This window comes from Triturus cristatus, chromosome 10 (assembly GCF_964204655.1).
Source record: "Triturus cristatus chromosome 10, aTriCri1.1, whole genome shotgun sequence".
Classification (NCBI taxonomy): domain Eukaryota; kingdom Metazoa; phylum Chordata; class Amphibia; order Caudata; family Salamandridae; genus Triturus; species Triturus cristatus.
In genome coordinates, this window is record NC_140593.1 from 958,143,313 (window position 1) to 958,162,377 (window position 19,065).

At 44.9% G+C, this 19,065-nt stretch overlaps 1 protein-coding gene across 1 annotated transcript in view; it reads right to left on the bottom strand.

Annotated features, from left to right (window-relative positions):
• TMC5 (transmembrane channel like 5) overlaps positions 1–19,065 on the bottom strand; it is a 524,224-nt gene that overhangs the window by 185,537 nt on the left and 319,622 nt on the right. The window contains exon 13 of the mRNA XM_085628842.1: positions 5,998–6,082. Coding sequence (XP_085484968.1) covers positions 5,998–6,082 — 85 coding nt within the window. The remainder of the gene's footprint in view (positions 1–5,997; positions 6,083–19,065) is intronic.

Genomic DNA, 19,065 nt, shown 5'->3' on the forward strand with positions numbered 1-19,065 from the left:
AAACACTGAAATTCACCATTTATAGTTTACTGAACTAATTATGACTTGCACCTCCATCATGCTCTACTTACAAGATCAATTACTACACCACTAATGGCATGCTAAGTAACATTACTGAGGACATCACTTATGACACCTCAAATCACGTAATTGCTCAAATCACTGATGATATCAAACAATCCCTTTGACACCGTCCTGTAGGGTTTGTGGCCTTCAAGTAATTAAATGCACTACAGGTGTGGACAATTTTCTATTCACTTTAATGGGATTACTCACCTAAATACTTCTTTTGAGCCACAATTTTAAGTCAAGAGCTTGATAAGTAGACATTTTCCACTGTACAAACCCTTCCTTCCAGACCCTATGGACAGGACTCAGTAGTAAAATGCACAGCACACGTTCCTGAGACGGGCCCAGTGGCATAAAGTAGATCCATGCTTACAACACTAGTGAGATATAAACCATCTCTATGTGGGACACCCCTTCCTCTACATTATTCCACAATACACAATGCCTTAAAATCTTCAGTGCAGTTCTGGAAATAAACATCTACACTTTAGAAACATTCTTGCTACATAGAATTTCCCTAAAGCACTGTACTACAACTATTGAACATGGGCATGTGCCAAGACAGACCCTGATGGATAATTATTGTCAACAGAAGGTTAAGTCTTTCTCACAAATATTTTGAACTAGGCTTCGGCTTTAAGCTTCAACCTGCTTTCAAACATACCTATGCAACCCACATGAGGTGCGCTCAGCCTTTACCTTCTTTAACAATGAGTCATACTAGACAGCAAACGTCAGTGATTTGTTAAAGGTACACCACGTAACTTTCAACATACACAATCACACTTGCCTCCAGGGCTTAAGCTATATCCATTCTAAGGACCCACACATGTACATTAAGTAACTCTATGCTGCATAAATCTATTATCAGTGATGCCATTTAACATGTCATGAGTGATGTAAAATGTGAGTTAATAAGCAGCCTATGGTGGGGGTGTAAATTATAGTTAGCTTCATGAACTATACTTGGTGAACTTCGGTTTTTCAAACATTAGTTTTACCTTACACTCTCATATGCTGTTACGGTTAGGTCACTTACAACTGGGCAGTAAAGACTTCTGATGTAATGACTGCTGGAGTAAAAAATCCACAATATTAATAATATGCCCTTTAAGAGTATGGAGAGAAGATAAAAGTGTCTAGAAAGATTAACTTACCTCCTGGAATAATGTTATTAGCGGTGAGTCTCTACAAGTGTGGCTATGTCATGAAATACCTGTCCTGTCCCAAACTGTAATCAAACCATTTTTTCTGAGAAGCTACATCTCTGACAATCTGGGAAATTGTGTGTGAGTATGTTGCTTACTTACGACCACTTTACCATGCATTATACTCTCAGGCATGAAACAAAACCTCCAGAAATGTAGTTGGAGGGGACTTCCTGAAAAAGTTGGCACCATCAATACCACTCTTGCTTGCAGAGATGGCTGAGACTCTGGAAACAAAGTTCCCTCCTCTCTAAGTGAGGCAGGCAGTACTTAATTTGAGCAGGTGGTTTCTGGTGCTCAGCACTGGCACTTAATTGTCAACAGTGGAATTTAAGACAGTCTGCTACAGGGTGGCACTGTCTATCTAGGTGGGAGATTAGAACAACAACAGTTGTTTATTCATTCAATATAGATTGAAACTGACTAACATCTACCACCCAAGCCATTGTTATAGCTTTCGGGGGCATGGAATAGCCTGAACTGTCACATTTTTAGGAGTGTGATGGTTAGTAATTATGTTTTTGGTGTCATTGGTAGCACTGGCAGAGGCAGGGGGTGGCCAAGCTGCAGTGGCCACCGAACGAGGGCCCTGACACTTTTTTTTCACAAATTAAGCACTGGAGGCAGAAGAACTGAGAGTTGAGCAGTCCAATATTCCATCACCACCCTGACTCTATATGAATGTCATAATATGAAAAGTTAGCCTTATAATGATGACTCTTCACTTTATTGTGTAACCTTCATATATCTATTATACCAATGAAGTGATGATGGATTCTTCTGAGCAGTGCAATTAGACACAGGAACTTGAGTGAAGAAGAAGCCACTTTTATTTAGTTCATCCAGACAGCACAACAACAATCTCCATCCAAAGCTCAGGTCGTCAGCTAACATCTGACTCGCCTTGGAACCCTAACGTCAGAATCTACTTCACCCACATTCCATTTCATACATACTACCCCATGGACACAAGAACACAACACATCTTCCCACTTAACAAAACAACACTAAAACAGCAAACAAACAAAACACTACAAATACCACAACACATAACTAGCACCAACACCTTACCCCAGACTAAAATTGACACCACACCAAAAAACACCCCAAACACATAAACCAGAAGTCTTAAGCATGACCAACAGATACTCCAAAGGCTGCAAACTGGAGCATCACTTCAACACAAACTCCTTCAAATACTCAGGTAAATGCACCCTTCTCTTGTTCATTAGGACAAGCCTGCCCTACCTGTACAGGTTCAGTCTGTTCAATCACACACCATCCTTCTGCTTGAGAGCTCTCCTTGTCATCATCCACTCTCACATTACTTTTGTCTCCTACTAAGACAACACTTCGCTTGCTCCACCACTTTCCATTCTCAACCAAAACTGCATGTTTAGAGACCTTAACAATACGTGTTTTAGAAACAAAATTAGACATGCTCTTCTTGGCTCCCACTGGTCTTTTCACTCTGACCACATCCCCCACCTGAAAGGGAACCACCCTCCTCTTTTTGTCCTTGTCATAGCTTATTTATGTTTTCAGCTGAGCCCTCTCCACCTTGTTGCACATTTGTCCCAGATTAGGTAATCTATCCATGCTCCGTGTATGTACCAACACCCAACTGGGACTCAATTTACAAGACCCATACCTTCCCTTAAGCATCACAAAGGGAGAAACTCCTGTGAGGGAGTGTTTTGATAGCTCCATAACTTGTCTTGCACAGCTTCAGTCACAGCTACACTTGCTATGATAGCCGAATGAATTTATTCCTTCAACATCCAATTCACTCTCTCCATCATACCATTAGCCTGTGGGTTATACAAGGCCACCAACTGGTGTTTAACTCCAAACGACTTCAAAAATGACTGCATTGTCTGTGACTTGAACTGGACTATATTGTTCTTAACCATAGTTCTGAGAACACCTACCCTATGAAATATTTCCTTCAACAGTTCCACAACCGCTTAGGTAGTTGGTTCTCTCAAATACTTGCACTTGACCCATTTTGAATAATAATGCACCAACACATAACTCAAGTCAAAATTGATATTATACATTACGCCAAAGAAATCCATCCTCAACTTCTCCGAAGAGCCATTGGGGAATTTCACTTGGTGAAGAGGGGTATTGCGCACACACAAAGTCTTGTCTGCTTCCTGGCAACTCAAACACCTGCCACATGCATCTCAACTTCGGCATACATCCCTGGCCGCCAGAAATACAGGTGTAGATGCCTCCTGGGACCTGTCATCTCAAGATGTCCCTGATGGGCAAGAGCAATTAATCTAGGTCTTAGTTCCAAAGGGGGCACCAGTAAATTTCCCATCATATTAGCATCCTCCTCAATGGTTATTTCATGGTAATTTTCTTATGAGACTCATCCCGTTCAGAACACTCAATCCATTCATGTTTGCCAATAGCTCCCTGGAGCACCACTAACTCGTCAACCAAACCAACCACTCACTTCACCTCCTCTTCCGATTGATCATCCCGTTCGGAACACTCCTTCCATTCATGTTTGCCAATAGCTTCCTCTAGCACCACTAACTCATCAACCAAACCAACCACTCATTTCACCTCCTCTTCCGATTGATTACTCTGAATGACATCAATGGGACATCTGGAAAGAAAATCTGCACAGGAACTCTTCCTGCCCAGAAAATGGTTCACCTCAAAATTAAATGTATACATCTTGGATAACAACCTCACTAACCTCGTGCTGACCTTATCGTGAGCCTTTTAGTCCATCAAGTACACCAAAGGCAACATGGATGAACCTTCTGCCCATAAAAAGGTCTCAAAATGCTTGGGTGCCCCAAAAAAGTCTAATGGACTGTTATAGATGGCCTCCACCAGATCTGTCTTAGGCTCAATCCCTGCTCCAGAAATGTGGTGCCCTAAGCTTTCGAGACTTTCAGCTACAGACATAAGTTTCTCTTTCTGAACCATGAATCTATGTTTCTCAAGCATACTAAATATGTCACAAACCCAAATGATCTTCAGTAGTACTGGAAAAGATCAGAATACATTTTTGCATTCCCCAAATAATTTAACCATCGCCTTTTGAAACACAGAGGCCAAACCAAATGACATCCTTACGAACCTGAAAGCCCCAAAAGGTGTATTAAATGCTGTCAATGAATGTGACTCCTCTGCCAACTCAACCCTATGATATGCTGCCCCCAAATCAATGCAGGAGAATATTTTGGCACCGTCCAGGCAAGCAAGCATTTCCTGTATTTTAGGCAACAGGAAACAGTCAATTAAAATATTCCTGCTAAGTGACCTCAAGTCAATGCAAAGTCTAAGGTCCCCCACCTTCTTGCAAGGAGTCAATAGGTTCAATTACCTTCTCTGCACACAACATTTCTAGATGCTGTTTCAATTGGCTATGAACACTCAGAGGAACATTGCGCACCTTATGGATGACAGGCACTGCATCCTTTTTTGAGTATTCCTTTGTGTTCATGGCCTTGCACCGTACCCAACTTGCCCTCAAACAGAGATATGTTTACTTAACAGCCGCTGAAGTGTCTGCGTCAGTGCTAAGATCACAATCAATGAAAAAGGACAGGACGTACCTGGTCTCAAAACCATTCCAAATTTACCTTGGTCTTTCCACATTAAAATGTTGTATATTCTCTTTGCCACATATACTTTAGTGAAAATCGAGCTGTCTTTGTAATGCACATAATCCGAAAAATGGCCCATCATGTCTATGTCCTGCCCGCCGAATGCCACAGTGCAGACATCTGGTATTGATAACTGAGTGGAGTTCTACTCCTTGAAGTACAAATCATTGGTTACAAAAGTAATCGGAGACCCTGAATCCACTGTAACCTGAACTTATACATCTCCTATTGCCACTGTACCTATTATATCCCCATTGTCCTTCACACACAAGGTTGTATACAAAGTTTCTAGCTGGTAATATACTGGTTTCTGTGTAGGCTCCTAATGTAGTTATCTGTGTGTCAACTGCAGGTTCCAACTCAGCGATGCAACGAGCGCAAGGTAAATAGTTTTATTTATTTATTTACTTACTTTACTCCTGGCCGTCATATGTCCGACTCCACTTATTCCTCCGCCCCGCTCCACAGCACTCCCTCTATGAGCCGCCACTGCGCTCACCTAACACCACAACCCACCTTCAAAGCCCCACTCCCATCATGCTGGCATCAATGCAGTCCTCAGGCACATCTAAGACCATGCTTTTTGGCCCTCGGAAAATGTATGCGAATGCCCATGTCCTAGATCATCAAAGATGAATGGTATCCTGATGATTGTTCAAACAAGTTAAATATAGGAAGTCCCGGGTAACATTGAATGGCATCTCAAGCTTCCCTAAGAATTTGGGCTTACAAAATCAAGAATGCTATGCTTATTGTAATGGAGTAAACCCCTCAAACATTGTTAGCCCTGAAGTTTCCAAAAAATAATGAAACACGTTGTCTGCATTTTTAATGTTGATGAATTAGGAAAATAAATAACTTTTGGAACTGACTGAAGACGAATAGACTTATTCTTAGAACATCTTATTGAGTACATTCCACTTCAACATTATTTGTTTAATTTTCTATCAGCTGGTACTGGTGGAAATACACCAAGAAACACACTAACGACTGAAATGTGCTGTATTCTCTTTGCCACAGCTGCTGTTGCAAATTGTTCTGTGTGATATGTGATGTAAACGGGAATTTTAGAGGTGGAAATGTACCTTGGTTCGGTCAGTAGATTCAGCAACGACTTCCATCCAGTAGTAGCAGAGAACTCCAATTATTGAAATTTTGAGGAAGACATTTCTGCAATGAAGAAAATAAGTCATCCCGACAATTTATCGACTACAGGCCTGAAGTGAAAAAACACAGGGTGTATAGTTGTAAAGATTGTGCAGGTGCCCTTTTTTGCTTTCTGTGCACCTTTTTCAAACTCTAACATCACAGACTCGGTTGCACTTTTGCACATTATCACATTAAATACCGTTGTATCTGGTATGCACACGTACCTCCTGCACCCTGCACAATTCTGAAGCTGTGAATATCAGCTTAAGCCCTGTGGATCTGAATGGATGGGTTCCTGCAGTGGTGATACAACTGTCACCTATGACCAAGTGGGAAGCAAAGGAGATAGAGAACAGAAAGAGTGAGGTATGAAAATGGGTGTAGTTATCAGGACTGAAGTCAGAATCAAATACATCCCTCTGTTTCAGCAGGAAGATAATATGCGCTGAAAAGCATTACATATTACCAGGTGTATTTCTTACACTATGTAAAAGTATGAATTGTGCAGGGTGGCGATGCCTCTCTGTATGACTTGTAATCGGCCTCTTAATATCCAGCTCTGGAAGTACATGCAGACCTTCTCTTCTGAAAATCTCTGGCAAAGATTCTGCCATGAACCTTTAATTTGATGGTATCAGTGGTCTGAGCAGTAATCACAAGAAGAATTAGCAAAGCCAATAGCTTGTGTCATTGAAACATATTGGCTTTGCCTGTGCTTGCCTCCCTTTGAAGATGGTCAATGTGAATAAGCGTACCTTTGCGATGTTCACCTGTGAATGTAATTTCTTAGATTTTAAGAAATCCCAAGTAAAGATGGCCGCTGCGTATAGGCGCACATTAGTGGTGGCCATCTTAGAAATTAATTTCTTCAAATATAAAATATATATTCAAAGATGCCCGTCACGCATGCATGTGCATGCACTAAAGGCCATCCTAGAATTGTTGAAACTAATTTTAAGGTGACTGCTGTGGGGAAATGACCTTTTTTGCATGATCACCCTCATGTTTTGTGGATTGTTGCTTCTGTTTTTTGAGTCTGTGCACTGAGACCCAGCTAACCAATCCCCAGTGCATGTGCTCTGACCCCTAAAACCATGTTGAAATTGGCTACACATCTAATTTGCATTTTTAACTTGCCTACAAATCCCTAGTAATATTGTACAGAGATTACCCAGCGCCTGTAATTTAGAAGGCACTAGTGGACTGCAGCACATATTGTGCCACCATAAAGTGAAAATGCAAAGAATGTCTACAGGTCTGCCACTGCAGCCAGGGTGTTCAGTTTTAAATTCCCATTTCGATCTGGCAAAGCAAGCCTTTTTTCAATTTTGAAGGATAGCCAAATGCACACCTGTTTCTTCCATATTTATCAGTTTATTCCTAGTGTAATCCTTTCGCATGCAGCCCGGTGATGTGGTCTGTCCAGGTACCACCAAACTTGTGAAACCATCAAAAAGTGGAGCGAAGTTACACTCGCTGTGCGTCCGTTGAAAGCACATCTTTTGCCAGGCCTAACCCTTCTTTTTAAATACTTATAACTAACATCATAGGTAGGTCCTAAATGCCCATAAGACTGGCTCTCCTTTAGGATAACACTGGGTTACAGTATAACAACTTCCAATGCTTAATTTTATTTTGGGAGCAGCTAGAAAAATGACTCATTTCAACAGTAATTTAAACTCTAACTTAGTGGTTAATTCGGATTTTAGAACTATTTTGGAATCAACACTTATGGAAAATGATCAGTTTCCTGCCTAAACCAAATGGACCTTTCCACTAGTGTCCAGTGTCATATGACCAATGATAGCTCCACTCTGCTGCGATGTGGATTGCTCCCAGGCAAAGGACAAAGGACTGGTGAGGGGTAGGTGTTTTTCTTCCTTGGGCACGATGACCTGGGGATTGTGCACAGCCTCTTCCTGCACTTCAAAGGATGCCTACCTGTCACTGGCAGATGTGGGTAACACCTGAGCCTGCCTCCTCTACTCTATTGTCCTCCTTGCCAGCCGGACCCCAAACCCCACCGGGAGAGGAGCTGCCCTCAGGACTGGTTTTGAGTTGCAGGAAGAGAGGGTTTGCTCATTTCCATGTTCACACATCAAGGGTGGGCAAAGGAGCTCTACATAGAGAAGGAACAGCTCTGCCATCCTGGTTTTAGGTAATGAGGTGCACTGTGGGATTGTTTACTGTAGGGGACACAGGAACCGCTGCAAAAGGGAGTAGGGTTACACCTAGGAACTTTTCCCCTATTGATTAGGGAAGGACCAGAAGTTACCCTCACCCACAGGCTAGTGTCAGGCATAAACCTAACTCCCCTGGGCATCCTGTTCAGAACAGTGCTTGACCTGTGGAAGAGAGAAAATGACTTGCACCTGAGGTTGCAACCTAAGAGGAGAACACTACAGGGGCACAAAAGCTGCAAGACGCCCACTTTCCTGTTGGAGCACAGGTGACCAGTTCCAATTGCACATCTCCTGAACCTTGCTGGGGGCTTCTGATGGAGGGAGTCATGACCCTGAAGTTCTGTTCCTGAGGTCCTGGAACCTTCAGCTGTTGTCAGAGTGTACTCCTCCTGCCCAAACCTAAAACCTGGACTGAGAAAAAGTGCCAAGAATTTTTCACCAGGTAACCGACAGCAGACCTGGACAAACTTGCCAAGTCAATCCAATGAAGGTGCGTTGTCACTGGGCCAAAAATTCCGATTGCTCCTGCTCTGAGCTTTCCCGTAGCAGCCAATCCAATTCAGTGGAACATTGCAGAGAAGGTACTCGGGCTCAAGAAGCACTGTCCGGCTACAGCTTTCACCTCTTGCGCTACTGGTGCAATCCTAGCTCCAAAAAAGCAACTGAGTCTGAAGTTACTAATCTTCAATGGCCAAAGCGCATCTGACGAGTGAGGGAGCTTCTTTGGATGTGAATTTTGAATTTCTCCTATTTAAAACTTTTCCACTAAAACTCAATAGCTATCCTGCCTCATGGAACCCATTTCATAGGCACCGCCCTAGAAACGCCAAAGAACCGCCCGCCAGGCAGGAGAAAACTCATGACGGTCCCGCAACCTCACCACCAAACTCATAATGAGGCCAGAAGGTAAAACTACCGACAGCAACAAACCTGGTCTCTGCGTCTGACCCACACTCCATTACTGTCGGCCTTAAATTGAGCCTAGGTACTAGTCAAGCACATCCAGATGACTGCGGTTGGCGATTAACACTTTAGCCACTATTTTTATTTAAAACTCTTAAAAATGTATATCTCCAGTTCACCTTGTTAGAATTTGTCATTTTAATGTAATTTTATTCCTTAAAATATTTTCTAGTTTTGTAAATGGAAGTAGGTTTTTTATTGCTTTGTGTTTTCAACTTTTTAACTGTTTTGGTACTTCTGAATGCTTTACATATTTTCTTAAGTTAAGCCTATCTGCTCAGTGCCAAAGCTACCAGGGGTTGAGCTGAGGTTTATATTACTGAAACTTTTACAGGACATTACAAGGATAGTGGTATTAGTACTTGTAGAGGACTACCATCTACCCCAACTAATAATCCACTCCCTCACAGTACTCACCAAAGATCCAAACTGCTCCAAGAAATGTGTATGCCATGTAGCTCTGCTTTGAAGCTAGTGATTGCTACATTTTCTTGTTTGAATTTATAACTTGTTAAATCTAACCGACCAACTGCCTGTGATCACTTCCAAGGAAAAAGATAAGTGAAGGCCGCCAGTCCAGAAAACAATGTTGCACAGAGAAATATGGTGGCAGTGAAATATAAATCTAAAGTAAGGTTTTAACCTTGTTGGTGTAGCACAGCTATGCTTTGTGAAGAACCCCAGAGTCAATGGGCAGCCAATGGCCATTTGGAAATATTCTACACCTGCGTGTCTCCCTATTAGGTAACTCAGACTATTGGCAACTGTAATTGAAAAATAACAGTAAATATATTTTATTAAAAACCAACAAAAGAATCCAAAGCTAGAAGAAAAAATAATAATAAAGATGACCTTATCATTGGGTCTGGTCCTTTTTGGAAGGGTTCCCCCAGATTTTTACCTTTTCTCGCTTAACCCTTTTTTGTTGGCATTGGGACTCTTTGTACTTTACCACTGCTTACCAGTGCTAAAGTACTTGCGCTCTCTCCTTCAAATATGGTAAAATTGCCCTACTCCTAATTAACATATTTAATGTACTTGTAAGTCCCTAGTAAATGGCACTAAATGTACCCAGGGCCTGTAAACTAAATGCTTTTACTGGACCTGCAACACTCATTGTGCCAGCCACTAATGTACCCTTTTAAAACATGTCTCAGGCCTGCCACTGCAGCCTGTAGTGCCTTTTAAATTGCCATTTCGACCTGGCAAATAAAACCTTTTGATCAGTCTAAACTTTCTTTATTACTTATAAGTCACCTCCAAGATAGGCCCAAAAGGCTCATAGGAAAAGGTGTGCTGTATTTAAAAAGTAGGACATGTGTGCTTAAATGTTACTGGTTCCAGCAGCCAAAAAAGCCCTAGAGTCATTTTTCACAGCTGTAAGGCCTAGCTCTCCCATCATCTAACTCCGGGTTTCCTTATTACATTCAATAAGTACTAACTTTGTATTGGGAGCAGATAGAAATATAGTGTTAACAGTCAAATGAATTGTCATTAAAAAACCTTTGTTACGGTAAAGTCAGATTTTAAGTCACAATTCTGAAAAGGCCACTTTTAGAAAGCTGCAATTTTCTTGTCCTAACCATTGGTGCTTTCTGCCAGTGTCCAGGGGCACATGAATGCAAATATCTCTGCTGCTGGGGTTTGAATATTGCTTCGAGGCAATAACACAAAGGAGGCTTTGGTGTGGACAGGATGGACCATCCTGGCAGGATGACTGGGAGGAGCTGTACAAAGACCCACCAACACTTCACTTCAAAGGGCTTTGGCTCCTGCTCACTCAAAGTATTCTGACTCCAGGCCTGCCCTACCATTTATCACCTCAGACAGTTTGGAGCATTGACAGGGTAAGAATCTTCTAAAACAAGAATTGGGGGTAGGACAGGGAATATCCACACTCAGAGACTGGCAAGAGGTGTAAATATGAGACCTTCAGAGCCACTCTTCTGAACATTCCTGGGCCTGTGGAAGTTACAGAAGAAGGACTCCCTGCAGCCAGAGGACCAAACTGCTGCTTGGAAGACTGCTTTGCTATCTTAGAAGGAAGATTGGACCTGTTTGCCTTCATCCCAGGCTAACCAGGGTGCCTCCAAGAGTCAGTTGGCTGACCTCACAAGCTTCAGAGGCTACCATGCAGCTGCCCAGCTGAACTGCTGTTGCTGGATCTGTCTGGCCCTGCAACTGGGCCTGCCTGAGCACTTCTGGCCTTTGCTGGAGTGAGTTCCTGATCCCCAAGAGGAGTCTTCCCAGGTCTGGGATCCTTGGCTGGCATCAGAGTGTACTCCTACTGCAGAAAAGGTAAAAATCCAGAGGTTTGGGCTCCCAGCAATCGTGAATGGGCCAAGACTCTGCCTCCTGTGATGACCCTTAACACGAACATCCAGTAAGACCTGCTCGTCACACTACCACTGACAACTGGCAACACAAGACCTGTACTTTGCGCTACAGCAACAAAAGCTTGTGATGCGTGATTAACTCTTCCTGCTACAGTGACAACCATTTGCAACACCTGAGCTTCTGTGCCTGCTACAGCAATGGCGTCCACGATTCTCAGCCTTCCTAATCGTGTACGTAACACTTAGCGCCAGGCTTTGAAGGTAACTTTTCAGCTGGACAAACCTGGTCTCTATATCTGACCCGCGCTCCAACACAGTCAACCAAAAATCTAATTACTTGATCTGATCTGCTAGTGAATTACTTTGGAACACTCTATGTTGGACACAAGTTAGTATTTGGTGAAGGATTTTACATTGGAAGCAGAAAATTCTGAGCAGGACACACCTGAAGGATGTATGTGATTCAAGTTCCACACAAAATGGATAGCAACAGCATGTAGTCTTGGGTCAGCCACAAATTCTTAGTCAAAAAAGCTCTCACATGTTAACACCTGCAGCCTGGTTTGGGCTTCAGGAGTGCCGACACAATTCATACACTCTCACAGGCAATGGAGACTCTAATGTAAGCATTTATTAGAGGTGCCAAGTTGAAATTATAACTTTTGTTCACATCAAGTCTGGTGATTTGAGTTGCTGGTTTAGCTCAGTCCAGATCTAGTGGCTATATCTTCAGATTTCTAAATGGAAAAAAATGATCTTCCTTTTTACCATTTATTCCAGATCTTCTAGGCAGTTCCAAAGTGACCTTGTCGACTTCTGGCAACAGAAATAAGCCTATTTATCAAAGGTCTAGAGTATCCTTTTAAACATGTTACAGCTCACATAGACTCAATGCAAACCCTGTAGATCAGTATAGGAAATTGTTTTATATCCCCTCTGAAATGTACTTTCCAGTAAAATAATTCAAGTGATTGGATAGATAAATTCCATCAATCATTGGATTTCCCTTGTTCCAGACTTGGGGACTGATTCACTGAGGTAACCTTGCACTTTTGTTGTTTGCTATTCACATACTGCGAGTTAATAGTAAGTTTATGACCACGGAGACTCAGTAGTCTGGGGGGAGAACTGCACACATAAAAAAGATAGGCATGACCTATCTTTTTATTTGCGGACTTCTCCGCCCCTGCTGCAGAGTCTTCAACAGTCATAAACTTACTATTAAATAGTGGTTTTTGAATAGCAAAAAAACAGTAAACATACACAAAAGTGTAGGGTTATCTTTATGTATCATACCCTTGGTGTGCTAATTTTTGTGATTGAAAAATCCTTTTATGTAATTGTGCAATATCTAGCTAATACTAAACTATTTCATACCCAAACACCCCTTTTTCTGCAAAATATGTGCTGCAACTCCTAAGAGAGTAACTATGTAGCCATTAAAATCCCTCAGGCTCATCTGGGGAGAAAACTGAATTTGCTGAAAAGCTTCTCAAGTTGAAAATACTTCTTCCAATAAAGTCAACAGAAACTCTTTTTTTTCTTTTTGTAAATGTTTTTATTGATTTTTGGTTTTACACTTTTATCTCCAGCAGTTAGAACACTATGCTACAACATGTAGCAACAACCTCTACCATGTTTCTTGCATTAACAATGGTTATTGCTTCACATGTGCTTATGTAGTAGGTATGGTGGGTTATTAGGTCTTGTACATTACATTTGTCTGGCCACACCGCACATGCCCTATTAAACTATTTGCCCTACAGGTTTGCTACATAGAGAGTATCACATTAGGTCTAGTTCAGCTTAGGTAAATCTGGTATATTGTACATTCGATAAAAAAAGGGGAAAGAAAAACAAGGAGACGGGGTATAAAACTAGGAAGTGAGCTGAAACAACCCCATGTGTCTGCTAGTGCTTGTGTGCGTGTGCGACGCTTAATGCGCCCCCGTCCATTGCCTTGATAGTTGGTGTCCGGTGTGTGTGCGCTCGGAATGCCATTGCACGGCAAAGGACGACGAGTCTAGTGTCTATGAATGGCCTAAGGGTGTTGGACGCATGCGCGGAATTACTCCACCGGGTCAGTTGTTTGCAGGAGTTGATCTGGCCTTTCTGCGTTCTGCTGTAGCGCTGCCAGGATCGCTTCCCAACTTGTGGATATAGGTCTTTTCCTGAGGCCCATGGCTTCCTCACGTCAAATCGCTATACCTTTGGCTCTGGCCCATGCAAAAGTAGAGCACCTCCATGCTTGTATGTGCGGGGGATCAGGTGCCTTCCACCTCATTGTGATTAGCCTTTTGGCTGTCACCATGCCCAGGTCTAGGAACCTGGAGGTGTCTTTAGTGTTTCGTGTCCTACGGAATATGTGCAGTAGATATATTGGCCAGTCAAAAGATATCTCTCTCTCGGTGCAGGTGCGAAGTGTGTTCGTTACCCACCCCAATACGTGCTCAGGCTGGTGCAACCCCAGAGAATGTGCACCAAATCTGCATCTACGGTGGCACATCTGGGGCAGGCTGAGTCGGTGCGGTGAAAGTATTTGTTGATGTTGGCTGGCGTGAGGTACGCCCTATGTGCGATGTAGTATTGGATTTGCCTAAATCTCGCGTTCGTGGGGATCTGAACTGGAATGGCCAACACCAGCTCCCATTCTTTGTCTGTGAATTGTCGGCCCAAATCATGCACCCATTTGTGTCTGAGGGGGTCTAGATTTACCGCTGCATGTTGTCGCAATGAGGCTGCGAACCACTGCATCAGGTGCCTACCTCGTCCCATGACATGCAAGTATTGCACAGTTAGGTGCGTTTGCGGCTCATTGGCAAGGTTTCCCCATTTCACAGAGAGTGTAGTCACTAATGACCGATGTAGGAGGAATTGTCCTGCAGGGAGTCCCTCGTCTTCTACCAGTGTAGTGTAGGGAATAAGCGAGCCTTCATGATAAAGATCTCCTAGGGTTTCTATACGCGCATCGTGCCAGTGTTGTAGTTCGGCAGCTGTGAGTGTTGCCTGTCCCCTAGGGGCACCCTCCAAGGGGAGCATGGGAGCATAGGGCATTTTGCCCCGGGTTAAGTAGAGGCTTCTGCGGTAGCACCTGTAAGCCACGTTCAGGAACTGGGGCTCAGGAGGCCGCACCTGTGTGCCGGGGTGGAAGAGCGCAAGGATCTGGGGTACTGCATACGATGGGTGTGTGGTCGCCGTGTCGTCATGCTGGTGGTCTGCCATTTATCTGGTGATCCATTGAGGTTGGGCCACCAGGTAGTAGTGCACAAAGCAAGGCGCTGCCAGGCCTCCCTGGTCTGTGGGTAAATATCGTTTTTTACCCACCACCCTATGTCGATTGGGGCCCCAGATGAAGTCTCTGGTCATCTTTTCCAGCGTGGTAAAGAAGGAGGCGGGCACATAAATGAGCAGATTGGCGAAGTAATACAGAAATCTAGGCAGGGCCACCATTTTTCCAGTGCCACTCTACCCAAAATTGCAAGGGGGAGTGTACAGCAGAATTGCATCTGGGATCTCACTGCCGTTAGTTCTCTGCCTAGGTTACTGCAAAAGGGTCTAGCGGCTGGCGAAACACACGTATGCCTAGGTAGTGGAATGTATCAGCACTCCACTGCACCCGCACGTCATTGATTATAAGGCCTGGGTCGCGACACTCCTCTTTAAAGGCATATAGTTTAGATTTGGAGACATTTACTTTTAAATCTGATACACCCACGTATTCCCAAAGAATTTGGGCTAGTCGTTCTAGTACTACCTTAGGTAGATTAATAGATCATCAGCGTATAGTCACACTTTGTGCATGCCATCGCCTAACGGTATGCCATCATGTAGCTGTGTTCTTAGTGACTCCGCCAGTGGCTCCATTGCAAATGCCAAAAGGAGAGGGGACAATGGGCAGCCTTGTCTCGTCCCTCGTCGCACTGGGATCGCATCCAACACGTATGGTCCCACCTTCACTCTCACCACAGGGATTTTGTAAAGTAGGCGGATAAACTGTAAGAAATCTGGGCCTAATTTGTACTTTTTGAGAGTTGCAAACATGCAATTCCATTCAAGAGAATCAAATGCTTTCTTAAGATCAAGTATGAGGCAGCCTGCTCTCGGCCATTCGCATATGGAGTAGGTTGTAATTCGAAAAAAGCGGTGCAGATTGAGTGAGGTGTTTCGGGGCGGCACAAAGCCGTTTTGGTCCGTGTGCACCAGGGTGGGGACTGCCTGTGCTAATCTGTGTGCTAGACTTTTTGCTAAGATTTTATAGTCAGTGTTAAGCAGGGCAAGGGGTCTGTATGAACCCATGTCTGTTGGGTCTCTGTCAGGCTTGGGCAGTGAAATCAGGTGTGCTTTGCACAGTGAAGGATGGAGTTGTTCCTCATCCACAGCGGTTGGCTAGAGGGTGTGCAGTCGTGGCACCAATGACACCTGATACGCCTTGTAATATTCTGCTGGGAGCCTGTCTGGTCCTTTAGTCTTCCCTGCAGCAGGGTCACCATTGCTTCCCTAATCTCCTCTGGTGAAATCTGCGCATCTAGTATCTCAATGTGTGCCTGTGTCGCTTCAGGCAGTTGCACCTGATCTAGGAAGGTTGGGAGGGTGTGTGGTTCATAGTGGCTTTGGGATTGGTACAGCCGTTGACAGTGTTGCGTCAAGTCCATGTGGAGTTCCAGTTGCGTGTGCACTAGCAGCCCTGCACCATCTTGTAGCGCCTATCGGTTTGCAGGTGTGTTCTTGGTGGATCAGCCAGGCCAGAAGTCGGCCTGTACGATCAGCGGTGGCATGAGTGTGGGCCGTGTGCATATTGTAGTTATGACAGCGGAGGCATTCCATCAACTCTGCGTGCTGTGTGCACAGTGTCTCCAGACGGTGTCTGTACTTTCCTTCACCCTACCCCTCTGTCTCATATCACAGTAGATCCAGTTGCATTTTGCTCAGGTTGGAGGTGAGAGTCCTACGTACGTTCCATGTCGCTCCCATTCAGTGTCCCCTTGTCGTAACTTTGAAAGCTTCCCATTCCACTAGTGTGTCCCCTGCTGTGTCTTTGTTAAGTTCAAAGTATTCAAGGATCGCCGTCCCCAGAGAGGAGCGAAATGGTGGGCCTTCAATTGCGGCCATTTGGAGTCTCCACGGGGGGGCAGAGGGGTGTTCAGGTTCCCAGGTGAGTTGCAGTATTTGGGGATTGTGGTCAGAGTGTGTCCGGCCTAGGTACTTTATTCGGCTGACAATAGTGAGCAGCGCAGGGGATCCCACTATTCTATCTAGGCGTACATGTAGTCTGTGTACCGCTGAGCAGTGTGAGTAGATCTGAGCATCCAGATTGATGGTGCGCCATATGTCTAATTGCGCCCAGTGTGCCAGCCAGTCTCTGAGAACCTGCGCATTGGACGTCGCTGCGGTCTTGGTCAAGGGCGGAAACGATCTGTCACCGTCTACGTTAAGCACAGAATTAAAGTTCCCTCCCAGGAGCCAGGGGACTCCGCTCCACCCTGCTAAAATCTTTGTGAGGCCTTCTAAAAAGGAGGGCTGGCTGACATTCAGGGCATAGATGGACCCAAGGAGGATTGGTTGGCCATTGAGTTGTCCGCTCACAAGTGCATATCTGCCTTCAGGGTCGACCAGCACCTCCTTACTTGTAAACGGGACCATCACTCTCACCCAAATGAGGACACTTCGCGCATGGGCTGAGTAGCCGGTACCGTGTACTTGGCCTCTCCATCTGTGGTGTAGACCACCCTAGTTCCATGTGGGACATGTGCGTTTCTTGGAGCAGTGCGATGTCAGTGGCTCTGCACCGCAGATAGGCATAGATCGAGTATCTACATGTCGGTGTGTGTATACCGTGCACATTCCATGTGACTACGTTGACCTGTACCATGTTTCCTTCTTACATTGACCAGGTCAGCGTAGGGGGGCAAGGCACTGCGACTCTTGATCCGTGGGGGTGCGCTCCAACTCAGTGCTGTTAAAAACAGGGTGCATGTGTGAACTGAACTATGCATAACTTTTAGGGTGATTTCCGAGAGAGTATTCGTCCAAACTATATTGCCCAACATAAGGCTAAAACTGTGTCACACTGACGTGTGGTGTGGGTTTATGTGGCACGCTGGCGGCAGGGAATGCTTCGCCCCTCAATGTTGTGTTGTGGTTGTGCATCCCCCCAGCCAGTCCATAGCGTGGGAGGAGGGGTGTGTGTTGCATGTGTCACCCGACATAATGTTAGGTATGTGCTGTGTGCGGCAGTGTGCGGGGCGGCGTCACGTTCTGCAAAGAACAATTACTTAATCAACATCTTATTTTACACATTTTGGCAGCATGGCAGGTACTTGCTTGGATTATGTTCAACAGTTCACAGGAGGTCATGGAAAGAGTCATGTGATGTTGTCAGTTTGTGGCGTAACTTCTGGCAATGGAAACTCTTCAGAGTCCTCGAGTCTGGAGGGTGTTGAGTCACCAGTTTCGGAGGATCTGGATGGGCTCAAGTGGCGGTCTGAATTTTGTGTTGCAGTTCCCAGCGCCGCGGCCACATGTAGCGCCTCCTGCCTCTCTGCTCTCCTCTGCTCTAGGTTGGGGGCTGTGGAGGTCACAGCGGCTCCTGATTGGTATCCCCTGTGTCCACTCCGGCGGTGTCTTTTCCTGCTGAATTTTCTTCGCTCCTCTTCCACAGGCGGTCTAGGTCCCGTCAATGTTCCCGATTCCTCCAGCCAGTCTCAAACTTTGACGGGTGAATCAAAAGAGTGCGCCGATCCTTTCGCAACCACGCGTAGCCTGGCAGGAAATAGTAATGAGTAGCTTAGACCAAGGTCACGTAGCTGTCTTTTCACGGCGTTATATGCACTTCTGTGGCGCTGTACCTGCGCTGTGTAGTCTGGAAAGATCATGATTTGGTTGCTTCCGATCTTTATGTCTGCCAGTTTGCGGGTTTTGCGGAGGATCAAGTCCTTGTCTCTATAGTTGAGGACTTTAAACAGGAATGGATGAGGGTGGGCTCCCGGCAGCGCCTTTTGCGCAGGGACTCGGTGCGCTCTTTCGACCTGGGGGGACAGGGTGCCAGCGGGAAGCAATTCTATGATCCAGTGTTTTGGCATACTCCTCTGGTTTTCGTCCTTCTTCAATTTCTGGAAGTCCCCCGACGCGGATATTGTTGCAGCGCGAGCGCCCTTCTGTGTAGTCTACTTTGTCTTCTAGGTCGTGCACACAGTCTATCGAGTCTTGCAGGGCTGCGGCGTGGTTTTGTGTGACTGGTTTTAGCTTTGCGAGCGTTTGCTCCTATAGGTGCACTATGTTCCCAAGTTTGTGGTGGTCGACTCGCAGAAGGGTAAAATCTGAGGTGACCTTGTCAATTTTTTACTCCAACGAGGTGCGGGTCTGGTCTACTGCAGATCCTATCTTCTCCACTGCTGCCAGAACCGAGTCCAGTTTGGCAGCAAGCGTTGGGCGTGGCATATCTGTGGGTGTGTTGCCTTCCACAGTTGTCGATTCTGAACTGCCAGTGTGTGCCTTTAGCTGTTGAGTGTTTGTACGTAGGTGG